The 11130-nt window shown below is 50.5% G+C and overlaps 6 protein-coding genes across 6 annotated transcripts; 2 read left to right on the top strand and 4 right to left on the bottom strand.

The window, feature by feature from the left end:
• Positions 1–11: 11 nt before the first annotated feature.
• IAQ61_002597 (uncharacterized protein) lies at positions 12–959 on the bottom strand (the record flags this gene model as incomplete). Its single annotated transcript, XM_003834453.2, has 1 exon — positions 12–959. One exon carries the CDS (start codon positions 957–959, stop codon positions 12–14), a length of 948 nt encoding a protein of 315 aa, XP_003834501.2.
• Positions 960–1033: 74 nt separating this feature from the next.
• TOF1 (Topoisomerase 1-associated factor 1) lies at positions 1034–3274 on the bottom strand (the record flags this gene model as incomplete). Its single annotated transcript, XM_066095607.1, has 1 exon — positions 1034–3274. The coding sequence occupies one exon, from the start codon at positions 3272–3274 to the stop codon at positions 1034–1036; it is 2241 nt and encodes a 746-aa protein (XP_065954443.1).
• Positions 3275–3968: 694 nt separating this feature from the next.
• On the top strand, positions 3969–4986 carry IAQ61_002595 (uncharacterized protein; the record flags this gene model as incomplete). The annotated part of the gene is made up of 2 exons (XM_003834452.2): positions 3969–4100; positions 4153–4986. The coding sequence occupies 2 exons, from the start codon at positions 3969–3971 to the stop codon at positions 4984–4986; spliced, it is 966 nt and encodes a 321-aa protein (XP_003834500.2).
• Positions 4987–5200: 214 nt separating this feature from the next.
• IAQ61_002594 (uncharacterized protein) lies at positions 5201–6058 on the bottom strand (the record flags this gene model as incomplete). Its single annotated transcript, XM_003834451.1, has 1 exon — positions 5201–6058. The coding sequence occupies one exon, from the start codon at positions 6056–6058 to the stop codon at positions 5201–5203; it is 858 nt and encodes a 285-aa protein (XP_003834499.1).
• Positions 6059–6724: 666 nt separating this feature from the next.
• On the bottom strand, positions 6725–8301 carry IAQ61_002593 (uncharacterized protein; the record flags this gene model as incomplete). Its single annotated transcript, XM_066095606.1, has 3 exons — positions 6725–7452; positions 7491–7778; positions 7833–8301. 3 exons carry the CDS (start codon positions 8299–8301, stop codon positions 6725–6727), a joined length of 1485 nt encoding a protein of 494 aa, XP_065954442.1.
• Positions 8302–9186: 885 nt separating this feature from the next.
• On the top strand, positions 9187–11082 carry IAQ61_002592 (uncharacterized protein; the record flags this gene model as incomplete). Its single annotated transcript, XM_003834449.2, has 3 exons — positions 9187–9361; positions 9424–9670; positions 9723–11082. Coding segments are annotated over 3 exons (1254 nt in total), but the record flags the coding sequence as incomplete, so codon positions are not given.
• Positions 11083–11130: the final 48 nt, after the last annotated feature.

Below are 11130 nucleotides of genomic sequence, written 5' to 3'. Positions count from 1 at the left end.
GGAGTTCACCTTCACTCTGAATCGCTGTCGATAACAAATCCCGCCCTCGTATTCCTCCCTGCAGGTTTTCTCGCGACTGGCACAATATCATCGTCGTCTTCTTCCTCCGCATCATCCATAGCGATATCTTTGCTCGTCGTTGCAGTTTTCCTCGGTGTATCATCATCACTGACAGCTGCAGCTGCAGCATTCTGTGAAGACAGTGGAGTGTCCGTAGCTTCATCCTCATCTGCGCTATTACTCGCATCTTCAGAAACCGCCCTGCTACTGACAGCATCCTCAATCTCCTCATCATCACTATCCTCAAACGGCCTCCTTTGTTTCGGCGGCTCCTTCCTCCTCTTACTCTTCTTCTCCGGCTCATCAGCTTTCCTCTTCTTCGAAGCCGCAGTTTCTGAACTACCGAGTGCAAGTGACCGTTTGAATGCTTCTTGTGTCTCTTGGCGTATTCTTTCTTCTCGCGCGAAGAACGCAGCGTCTTTCTCTTCATCCCAGTCTTCGTCGTCGGAATCATGTACAAATGCTGTGCTCTTCTCCGCTGCCTTCTTCTTAGCTTCTTTCTTGCGGCGGGCTTCTGCTCTACGATCCATTTCTTCTTCGTCGAGCTCTACCGGTGTCCGTTCTCGGCGGCGTCGTACGAGCTTTTTCCGGAGTTCGTCTGGTTTTCGTGTAGTTGGTCCCAAGGGAGCATATTCACCGAGATCTTCAGGTGTGTCGTCGATGCCATCCGAGTCGTCGTCAAATTCAGCTCGACGTGTCGATTGGCGTGCTGCCACTGCTTTGCTACGAATCAGGGCTTCAGGCCCTTTACCATCCTCATAAATTGGTGGGTCATATTCAAACTTGCGGATGAGATCGATTGCTTCCTGCAGTTGAGTAGACGTAAGCGAGGAAGGAATTACCCAGCTAGCATCTGGGTCATGAGGTTCGCCCAATCTTGTGAGTCCTACGAGGTTCATGAGCAATCGCAATTTGTTATCCTTGAACATAGCAACTCGGCGTTCTTCAGTGTCGTGCTTGATGACTAGTGTTGTCAGCAGATTTGCAACTCATCGACTTGTTCGGACTTACGAATCGATGGCGGCTTTGGCGCTTCAGCTTCAACTTCAGGGTTCTCGGCGACGCCATCGCCCTCCCCAAGTTCCGCAGCTGCGAGTAACTTGCGCGCTTCATCTGCATCCTCCCAAGCCTTACGCTCTTCAATTGCTGAGGTGAGTACATCTCTTATCCACCGTAACGCATCAGACTTTGATTCATTGACCAGCACGCCTACTGCAACACCAATCTGCTCAGAGTGCTCCATGCCGGGCTTGACCTCCAGTTCTGCTGGCGCTCGCGGCGCCCTCACAATTATTTCTCGATCATACCCATGCTCGAGGAAAAACAGCGTGGCTGGGATCTTGCTGAAGAGCATCTCTACCACAAGTTCGGGACGTTTTTGCACCCTTTTTACGACTTGTCTGAAGAAGTATCGTACGAAATCGTCCCACTCTTTGTAAGCCGGAGAGTCGGGGTCCAGGCCTTCTGGGCCTTTCATCATCTTGTTGAACAGTGCCAGGATATCTACTCGACATAGCAAAACACCTAGCTCCATCTTGAACGCTACGCGGTGGAAGAAGCGATGCGCACGCTTCAGCTGCTCAGTGTCAAGGTCATTGTAAAACCTTGTGAATGCCACAAAAGTATTGACGCTACTTTGATTCACAAATTTGGCTGAGAAGCGCGCGAAGTCGAATTTTCGCTCTGATACAGTCCTTTGTGCTTGTTGTAGGTCTTCAGTTTCCGAGGGTGGACCTTCGTCTTCACCTCCTTCTCCAGCCGCTTGCACTTGCTTCTTCTTGATCTTCCGAGTTCGCTTCTTCGATCGTATTTGCATGTCTACGTTTTGTTTTGAGTAGCGCTCGAGCATTCGTAAAAACACGTGCGATAATTCTGTGACGGCGTCCAGATATCCGAACCCCTGATCTTTGTAAGATCTTAATATCGTGATGATGCGGTCATGTGTAGCCTCTTCGTAGAAGATACGATTCTGAATGTTCTCTGCGATTTCTTGATCGTCTTCCAACGCCGACTCGGACATTTCGTGGACGGTAAGCAAGATCTGAGTGAAGCATCTAAGCCCTGCGTTCAGATCTCGCCATGCCTTTTCGTCTTGACTCTTTTGCATGAACCGATTCAAGAGGATGAAAGTTTCTTGGTTCATAACCTCAGCGACGAGGCCGTAGCTCTCGTCTTCAGCTGTGAGTACTTCAACACTCTTGGGATCTGCTGCGCGCTCTTTCATCATCCGGCGTCTCGCACATTCAGCTTTTAGGAACCAAGATGCCAGGTAGAAGAATTGTCGAGGATGCCGTACTTGCACACGCTCCGTCTCGCGCTCGATCGCTTTCCGGAGATGCAGGAACAACGGGTTGAACGATGAGTCGAGGAACTCTTCGACGAATGCTTTGATATGCTTTCGCGCTGAAGCCGTCAGCGAGACAGGCAAGTCAAACTCCTCCATATCTTGTTCCTTGTCACTGTTGCGACCTCGGAACTTTGGCTTGTTCCACTTCTTGGTCTGGTCCATCTTCTGCATACTAGCTTGCGCCTTCCCGAGTACGTCTTGTCCCGAGATGGTTGTGACTTTCTCGTCGTCTCGTTTAACCCAGATCATGGTTCCGAAGCGATTATGTCGTGTAGGCGCGTGTCGTGCGTATCCTGCAAGCATTGCCTTTTCCTTTTGTATCAAACTCTTCAGCTCATCTGCATTGGTGCTGTTGAGCTTCTTGTCATCCATGAATAGTTTCTCCGCATCGATACCCTTGAGCAGAAAGAACAAGATTTCCATTATGATGACGTCTTGTGTCACAAAGTCCTCCCCGATGCTCGATGCAATACTCAGTATAACCTGGAAAATATCCTGTTCCTGAAAAGTGTCAATCGTCGCGGACCTCGAGACCTCTGCTTCATCAATATCCATGGGCACATTGTTCGGCGGCGCAAGCATTGCAATATTTCGAATGAAGTACAGTGCAATGCGTATTATTCCCTCATCTCTCGGTGTTCGCTCGCGCAGAGGCACAGCCATGGAGGGTAAAGCAACTTTCACGGCGGTCTGAAGGATGCGATCGCGGTCGAATTGGAGTATTGCACGCTTATATCCAATCTGCGCAAGTTGTATATACGGGCCATGGCGGTAGTGGTTCTCGGTAGCTTCCTCTTCCTTGTCTTTACTGATCTCGAATGGCCATGTCAAGGGAACGAGTAATTCCACTGGACGTATTATTATCATAGGCCACGATTCAGACTCTGAACTTACATGTAGCAACTGCGATTTTATGTTTCCATACACTGTCCATAGCACCTGGAGATATCTTGGCCAAGATCTCCAGCAAGTCGCCTTTTACGAGGTTTGCCTCAGCCATACATCGGGCTACATCGAGTATATTGTTCTTTGTGTCAACAAACTTGAGCCATTTCTTGAGATCCTTGAGACACAAAAGAGCATCGCGTCCAAGGGAATACGTTCCGTCGTCGCCAATGCCACCAAGCTATGTGGACGGATGGTCAGCAGTGTTTGTATGGCAAGACGGATGACATACAGCAGAGATGAGACTGTACACATGAGCACGAGTCTCAGGGTCTATAGGATCTCGCGACCACTCATCCAGCGTTGTCTGCTGCATTGTTGTGGTAAATCACCGTTGTCGTCGTCGTCACCGTCGCTGCTGCTCTGCTCGTCTCCGCTGATCTTCCTTGGACGCGTCGCGCGCACGCGTAAAGTGTCGCCCAAACGGTGCAAATGTGCCAAGTCGCGGGACCGCAGCCGTCTCCCGCCCTCTAACGTCATGCCTCGGCTGCGGCTTTCATCGGCCGTGCGCGAATCGAAGATCCAACATCACATGTCGGTTTGAAGTTTGAACCTCACAACAAGAAAGTAATTTTGTTCCCTACAGCAACACAGTTCGTGTATTGTTAGATTCGTAATGTTCTCCGCGGCATCAAGACAGATAGCAAGAGGCGCTGTGCGCCAGCAATGTCGCACTTTTAGCTCTACACCCTCAATTGGCGCTGCCGCTGAGGTCAAGAAGCTGGGTGTCATTGGAGCAGGACAAATGGTATAATGCCCCACAAACACCAGAAAGAAGAGCAATCAACTCACAAACCCAGGGCCTAGGCATTGCCCTCGTAGCTGCCCAACGCGCTTCCCTCCCCGTAACTCTCATCGACACCTCAGAAGCCTCGCTCGCAAAAGGCCTCTCCTTCGCCGACAAGCTCCTCGCAAAAGACGTCTCCAAAGGCCGCCTCTCCCAATCCGACGCCGACGCCACACGCGCACGCCTAACATCCAGCACCACCCTATCCTCCCTCTCAGACGTCGACTTCGTCATTGAAGCAGTACCAGAGATCCCCTCGCTCAAACACGACATTTTCGCGCAACTCGCGCAAATCTGCCCCCCACACGCCATCTTGGCTACAAACACGAGTTCCATCAGCATTACCAAGATCGCCGCCAGTACGACCAAGGACCCTACGGATCTCAGCGCAAGCAGCAGGGTCATCAGTACGCACTTTATGAACCCTGTGCCTGTCCAGAAGGGTGTCGAAATCATCACCGGGCTGCAAACTTCGCAATCGACAATTGACACCGCCATTGAGCTGTGCACCCGCATGGGCAAGATTCCCTCGCAGTCAGCGGATAGCCCTGGATTTCTTGCAAATCGCATCTTGATGCCGTATATCAATGAGGCGGTGATTTGTCTGGAGACGGGTGTAGGCAAGAAGGAGGATATTGATAGTATTATGAAGAATGGGACTAATGTGCCCATGGGACCGCTCCAGTTGGCGGATTTCATTGGCCTGGATACTTGTTTGGCTATCATGAAGGTGCTTTACGAGGATACGGCGGATAGCAAATACCGGCCCGCTGTGCTGTTGAGGAAGATGGTGGATGCGGGATGGTTGGGTAAGAAGAGTGGGAAGGGATTTTACGATTATCAGTAGAGTATCACATTCGACAAGGGAAGCAAAAGTATGGATAAGAGAAATGATCTATCCATGTCATGTCATAACATATCCAATTATCATGTCAGGGCAGTTGCAAGATGGGTCCAAATCTTTCCTTTGTTTTTCAAAATACGCATCCATAATTTGTAGGTCGTCCGACTCCCAAGACTGACCGACTAGCGCTTCAAACCGTCCCATTGAGCCTGCATTCCTAATCCGATGTAGTCAACGCATCATCCTCTTCCATTTTCAAACGCCTAGCAAACGAGCTTGTATACTTCTTCCTCCAACCCGGTAACTTGTTCGGCTCCTTGTTGTACTCCTTTACCAGCTCCTCCTCGGGTAATCCAGATTCTAGCATTGCCTCACGGCCCCTGTCGATACGATCTTTCTCTCGAGACGAGAAATTTTGCCATGCAGAGTGCCGTACTGACTTGCTCCTTGTTATGGCTTTGTTGAGCTGAAGTTGTAATTCGGCGGATGAGGGTGAAGAGGGCAAAGGCGGCCTGTAATACTCGTCCAATCTCTTGTTTTCCTGTCTGCTCGACACAGAGGTGTTGAGGACCGGAAAGGCACTTCGCAGTTTGTCCACGCGTGGGGACCGATTGATGCGCGGCTTGATGAAATTGGCTTCCGGAACAGTGAGACAGCTCGTGTAATGCCTCAGTAATTTATACTGGTACGCCTGTTTGATCTCTGATTTGCTGGGGAATGGCCTTGAAAGTTTCGACCTCCAGCGCCTAGCATATGTTATCCGAACCTTCAAAATCCTTTGTTCCTCCTTGGTGGGTTCTTTGTATGGAATAGTGATCCGTAGAGGCTGAAGCTGAACCGGGGGGCTGGCTGGTGGTGTGTATATCATGCTTCGCGAAGTACGCTGTCTCTTAGGGTCTGGCTCTGGGTTTCGGCTGGCCGAGTCGGGTGGTGTGCAGATGTCTTCCACACATCGCTTCAAGCTGCTCGGAGACCTTGCAAATTTAGATGCTGTGTTTGGTGTGCAAATCGCAAGGGAGGCCAGGCCCATAGATTCAGGTGTGGCAACGCTCTGCCGTGGGTGTGGTATACCCATGATGAGAAATCGACTGCGAGAAAGGAGAGTGTTGGTGGAGGTTACTGAGCCGTTGGTCTGTCATATAATGTTGGCAGTCGCTAGCGTGCCAATCTTATACATCAGCCTAGAGTATCACCAGTAATTGGCTTACGCTAAAGAGGGTGGTGAACAATAAGTGAGTGGTATCGCAGCCTACAGCAGGTTAGCTGTTGCGGTGAGATCAGATGCTGTTGTAGTATCTAAGGGGACGTTCTTGCCTCAAAATGAATAGAGACAGCTTGTGCGAATCGCGCCTACCCTCTGCTATGATCCAAAAAAAACTCCTCGTTGGGCGTGCTTCGTGACATCTGGAAGGAGCCAACAATGCCTTTATTTTGTTAGGACAAAAGATTCATGTGTCTGGTACTGAGCCTGATGAGCGAGAGGCATCGAGCAAATGCACAATATGAGTGAAGTTCGTCCCATTTCGCAGGATTGTGATGTGATGGAAAGCTCTGGCATATCTTCTTATCAATGACTTGAGTATTACATGCTAGTATCAGCTTTAGCCTCACGTAGTCAAAGTTGCTTGACAGATATCTAGGTATTCACCTCAACTACAGCCACTAATTCTCTCACGTGAAACTATCAGCCCTCTTTGGCTTGATACATCCAGCTAAGACCAAGCCACCTTCACCCTCGCCCCTACTCCTCCTCGCTTTCATCACCTTCCTCCTCAATCACCTTTAGGCAACCGCAGGGCCATTGATCCAGCCTCTTCCCAGGGTATTGCTTGACATACTCCCTGTACCAAGGTTCGAGGGCCCTGAAGTCCTGGATAGCCTGTGGGAACACTGACTCCCCATTTGGATGTCTCCGGCTAGCCTTCCACTTAAGGCCCATGTATGTCTCAAAGTTTCTGGCGTCTTCAGGCTCATAGTCGTGGCCTTGGCCAGTCGCTCGATCCGGGTCGTTATCGAACTGGCCACCTGGGCCGTGCCTACCGTCCTTGAGATATGGCCTAGGGATCCGCTTATTGTTTGGACGGCTGTCAAAATTCCGTCTGGTGACCGTTGTCGAATGTAGAGTGAGGTGACCGCGCGCACCTTGTGTGACGGTGATCACCAGGTGCTCGTCTTTGCTCGGCCCGAGCAAGGCAGTTGTTGCAGTCTCTGCATTGCTGGAATCGAGGCCTATCTCTTGAAGGAAGGTCTTAAGATCTTCCTGATCTTCTTCAGGTGTCTTGTGACCTTTCTTTCCTCCGATCTTGCCCATCGGCCTCGACGATTTGGATAAATCGGGTGCCGGTGGTCGCGATTTGGCAATTGTCGGACTCGTCAATCCCGCGCTGCCTTGCGTGCTGAGCACTGGCTTTTGCCCTTCTGCGAGTTTCTGGTTCTGCATCTCTCGATGTACCGTGCCATTTGTAGCTGCTAGCCACATTAGTATTCATGCGTTCACATATATTCACCCATGTTTGACTTGCCTGTTTGAGCCTCATTCGTTGGTCTTCTACGGGCTGCCTGCAAGTTTGCTACATGCTCATATTTTTGCTGCTTCGCATCCCGCTTTGCATGCTCATTCTGATCAGAGGTTTCTTCAGCTGCGTGTTTTCGCTTCTTTGGCAGAGACGCGTAGATGTTGTTTATCGCCTCCTCCAGACCGCTATCATCGTTAGGAATCTGGTTCAATCCCTTCTTGCTTTCGGAGTGCGGACGCTGGTCGGGATGCATAAATTCGCTCATTGCCCAATCAGCCCCTGCAGAATCAAATGAGTTTAGATGTACATCAATCGGAAGTATGTTTTACTTACGCGTGAGCTTGGTAGTTGGGCTTGCACCGAATGCGAGGGTCTCTGCCATCTCGATCCAGTTACCTATGAAGGTCTTGGTCTTGTTTTCGTTGATGAACTGTTGTCTCTTCATCGAGCCCGCATAGCTCTCAACTATGTCTAGTGCTGCTTCAATACTCTTGTTGCGGAATGTCGTAGAAGCGCGAGCGTGTTGCCGTTGCTTGCTGCCCTCCTTATGCAGTAGAATCCTGATGCCATAGCCTTCATGGTGCTGTTGGCCAGCCGCTGGCACTGCCTTGGGCTTGATTGGAGCCTTCGACTTGGAAATTCCGGCGGCTCGCGGTACAAGAGCGCTACGCCCAGCATTATCTGCTTCTCTTGCTTTGCCTTTTCCTTTGCTCTTGCCCTTCTGTTGAGCCAAGCTATACTCCAGGGCTACTGCGTCGTCAATGATGTTGGTTTTGCGACTTTGCGTGCCATGCGTATCCATATTTGCTGTATGATCTGTAGGATAGATTGTTGTGTGAGGAATCAAGAAGTAAACGGAAGTTAAGACAATGGTGTTGTGTAAGTTGCGGGCGAGATTGACTTGCAGGTTTGGCTAGAGTGAGACTCAGTGCAAAATGTGAGAAAGGTCTACAGTTTCCATTGTCAACCAAAGTCTTATGCATAGGATCCGAAAGTAGCGCTAGCCGTTCGTCATTCATTCACAGAATGGGCATGAGCGGTCGAGAGTCGGCTGCGGTGTCCAACATATGGCGCGTTTGGCTGCCGAACGCCGCAACAAGCGCGTTCACTGCGTCGAAAAGCCATGTACAATAAAGAAGTATTGACTGCTAATAAACAAGGATGATCTAAGAGAAGAATAGATTTATTTTAATAAAGAAAGATTACGAAAGAAGATGGATGAGAAAGGACGGTGGCCCAGTCAGCGAAAGAAACAGTCGACGTCTTCACCTGACATGGGATCCCCACCGACACGTCACCTGAGTGTAGAGAGGGCCTTTGATCAGCTCTCTTGTAGAAAATAGATACTGGCTAAGAAAAAGGGTCTCCACACCGCGACAGTGATTCATATCGGACTACAAGAATGTTTGGATGGCTCATGTTGATGAGACTTTCATCTGTTGGGGGCCCGAAGCTGGGCAGTTGTGTAGGTGTAATCATCGTGGTGATTCGTAAAGTATAGAGTTTACGGCCTCCATCTGCTACTATATTTTTTTTGGGGGGGGGGGTTCATGACTACGAGAAGTGTTCCGTCTCGCGTTGGAGTGTTGATGTTGGGCCTTGGCGAAAGGATGGTGCCGACGCACGTGTTGATGACTAACCCACGCGTGCGGGCCGACTGCGGCAGTGAGCCTTTGGCATGAACAGAGCGGAGCCGAGGCACAACGACCTCCTCCCATTCCGTTCATCCTTCGCGCGACTCCCAGCCGAGCCAACGACCAGCTCTTTTCCATCGCCATCTCTCGATTACGCGTGCTGTGTAGCATCGCATCAAGATACATCCAACATGGTCCGCGAGGACATCGTAACGTCTGCCGTCTCCTGTATGTCTTCACACGTCATCCGTCATAACATATGAATGCATAGCTAATATCGCGTACAAAAGTCCTCCAAGATCCGTCTGTCGCGAGCGCTCCCCTTGAGAAGCGCATAGCCTTCCTACAATCGAAGAACCTCACCCAAGAAGAAATCGATGTCTCCCTCGCACGCGCAGCCGAAGATCCCAGCCTAGCCGCCGCCTCACCGCAAAGCTCCACACCACCCAGCAATGCATACCGCCCACCGCCGGCCGCCCCAGCTTATGGCAGCTATCCCCCTCCGCAAGGGTACTGGCAACCGCCTCCGCCCCCAGAGTAAGACTGATTCGCATTCTCGCCCTGAGATCATTATACTGACATCAACAAGACCTCCGAAACGCGACTGGCGCGACTACTTCATCATGGCAACAGTCATGGGTGGCGTAAGCTACGGTCTTTACTTCACAGCAAAACGCTACATAATGCCATTGATACAACCCCCTACACAGCCCCAACTAGAGCAAGACAAGGCATCTGTCGACGAGTCCTTCAAGCGCGCCTTCGATCTTCTGGACCAGCTGAATACGGACACCTCCGCACTCAAAGCTTCTGAAGAGGCCAGGACTTCTAGGTTGGATGTTGCTCTCGGTGAAGTGGAGAGTGTACTGGCGAGCTTGAAGGAGTCATCAAAGAGGCAAGGAGACGACAACAGGCGTATCGAAGATGATGTACGAGGACTACGTGACTTGATTCCTAAAGCCCTGGACGCACAGAAAGCGTCGACAGATACCAGACTGAAAGAGCTCTCAACTGAATTGAAGAGTCTGAAGACCCTCATTGGCAACAGAATGGGTTCTGGAACTGCGCGTCCAGCAAGCACCGCTCCGAGCTACTACGGAGCTGGTCAAGCACCGAGCCAAGCATCAACACCGAATGTTAACGGTCCCGCATCCAATTCGACAACCACACCTCAACCTATCTCGATACCTACACCCAGTGAGCAGACCAATGGCACCAATAACACCGAAGGCCAAGCAAGCGGTAGCGCAACCTCTGCTTCCGCATCAACCCCGGCTGCTGCGCCGGCATCGTACAGCAGACTGCCGGCCGGTCGAGCTGCGATCCCAGCTTGGCAAATGGCGGCTGCAAAGAAGAGTGAAGAAGCAAAGAAGGACACTAGTGAGAGCGGTACAGCAGTTGACGCTAACGCCAGCGCATAGGATGGGTACGGCTGTGTCATATGATATTAATATCGTTGCGTTTTGGCGTCAATTTCGTTGTGCATGTATTAATATACCGCCACGTCCTTAGGATATCCTCGAATTTGGCCAATAGGTTGCGTCCGCATTTGATGACTGATAGAGACTGGCGTAGTTGAGACTGGCCAGTGAATTACCCTATTTCTTTGCCAGTGCACAACTCCAAAAGACAATTTAAATATGCAGATCTGAAGTTACCCAAACAATATCTTCTCGTCCGTCAAATGTCGCAATACTTCTTTGTATTGCAAGTGTAACATCGGTCAGATCAGCGACTAGTCCAAAAGGGAGATCGAAGAGCTTCTGTCGCGATGTCACAACTTTTCGCTATGTTCAAGTGGAATCTACTGTATATATCCAAAACTTGAGCAAATGCCAAACGAGCGAGTCTACAAATTCCATCATCTGCAATAGCTCAGTCCTGCCTAGTGTCCCGCCTTCCCCGATAACCATACACGAAAAGCCACACATGCATCCTGCTCGCCAAAAACCGTCGGCCAGAACTCGAATGTGCCTAGAAATACGCGAATCGCCGAA

The sequence above is a fragment of the Plenodomus lingam genome, assembly GCF_022343315.1.
Source record: "Plenodomus lingam strain CAN1 chromosome Unknown contig_14, whole genome shotgun sequence".
In the NCBI taxonomy this organism is placed as follows: Eukaryota; Fungi; Ascomycota; class Dothideomycetes; order Pleosporales; family Leptosphaeriaceae; genus Plenodomus; species Plenodomus lingam.
This window is presented reverse-complemented; position numbering and strand designations above follow the sequence as displayed.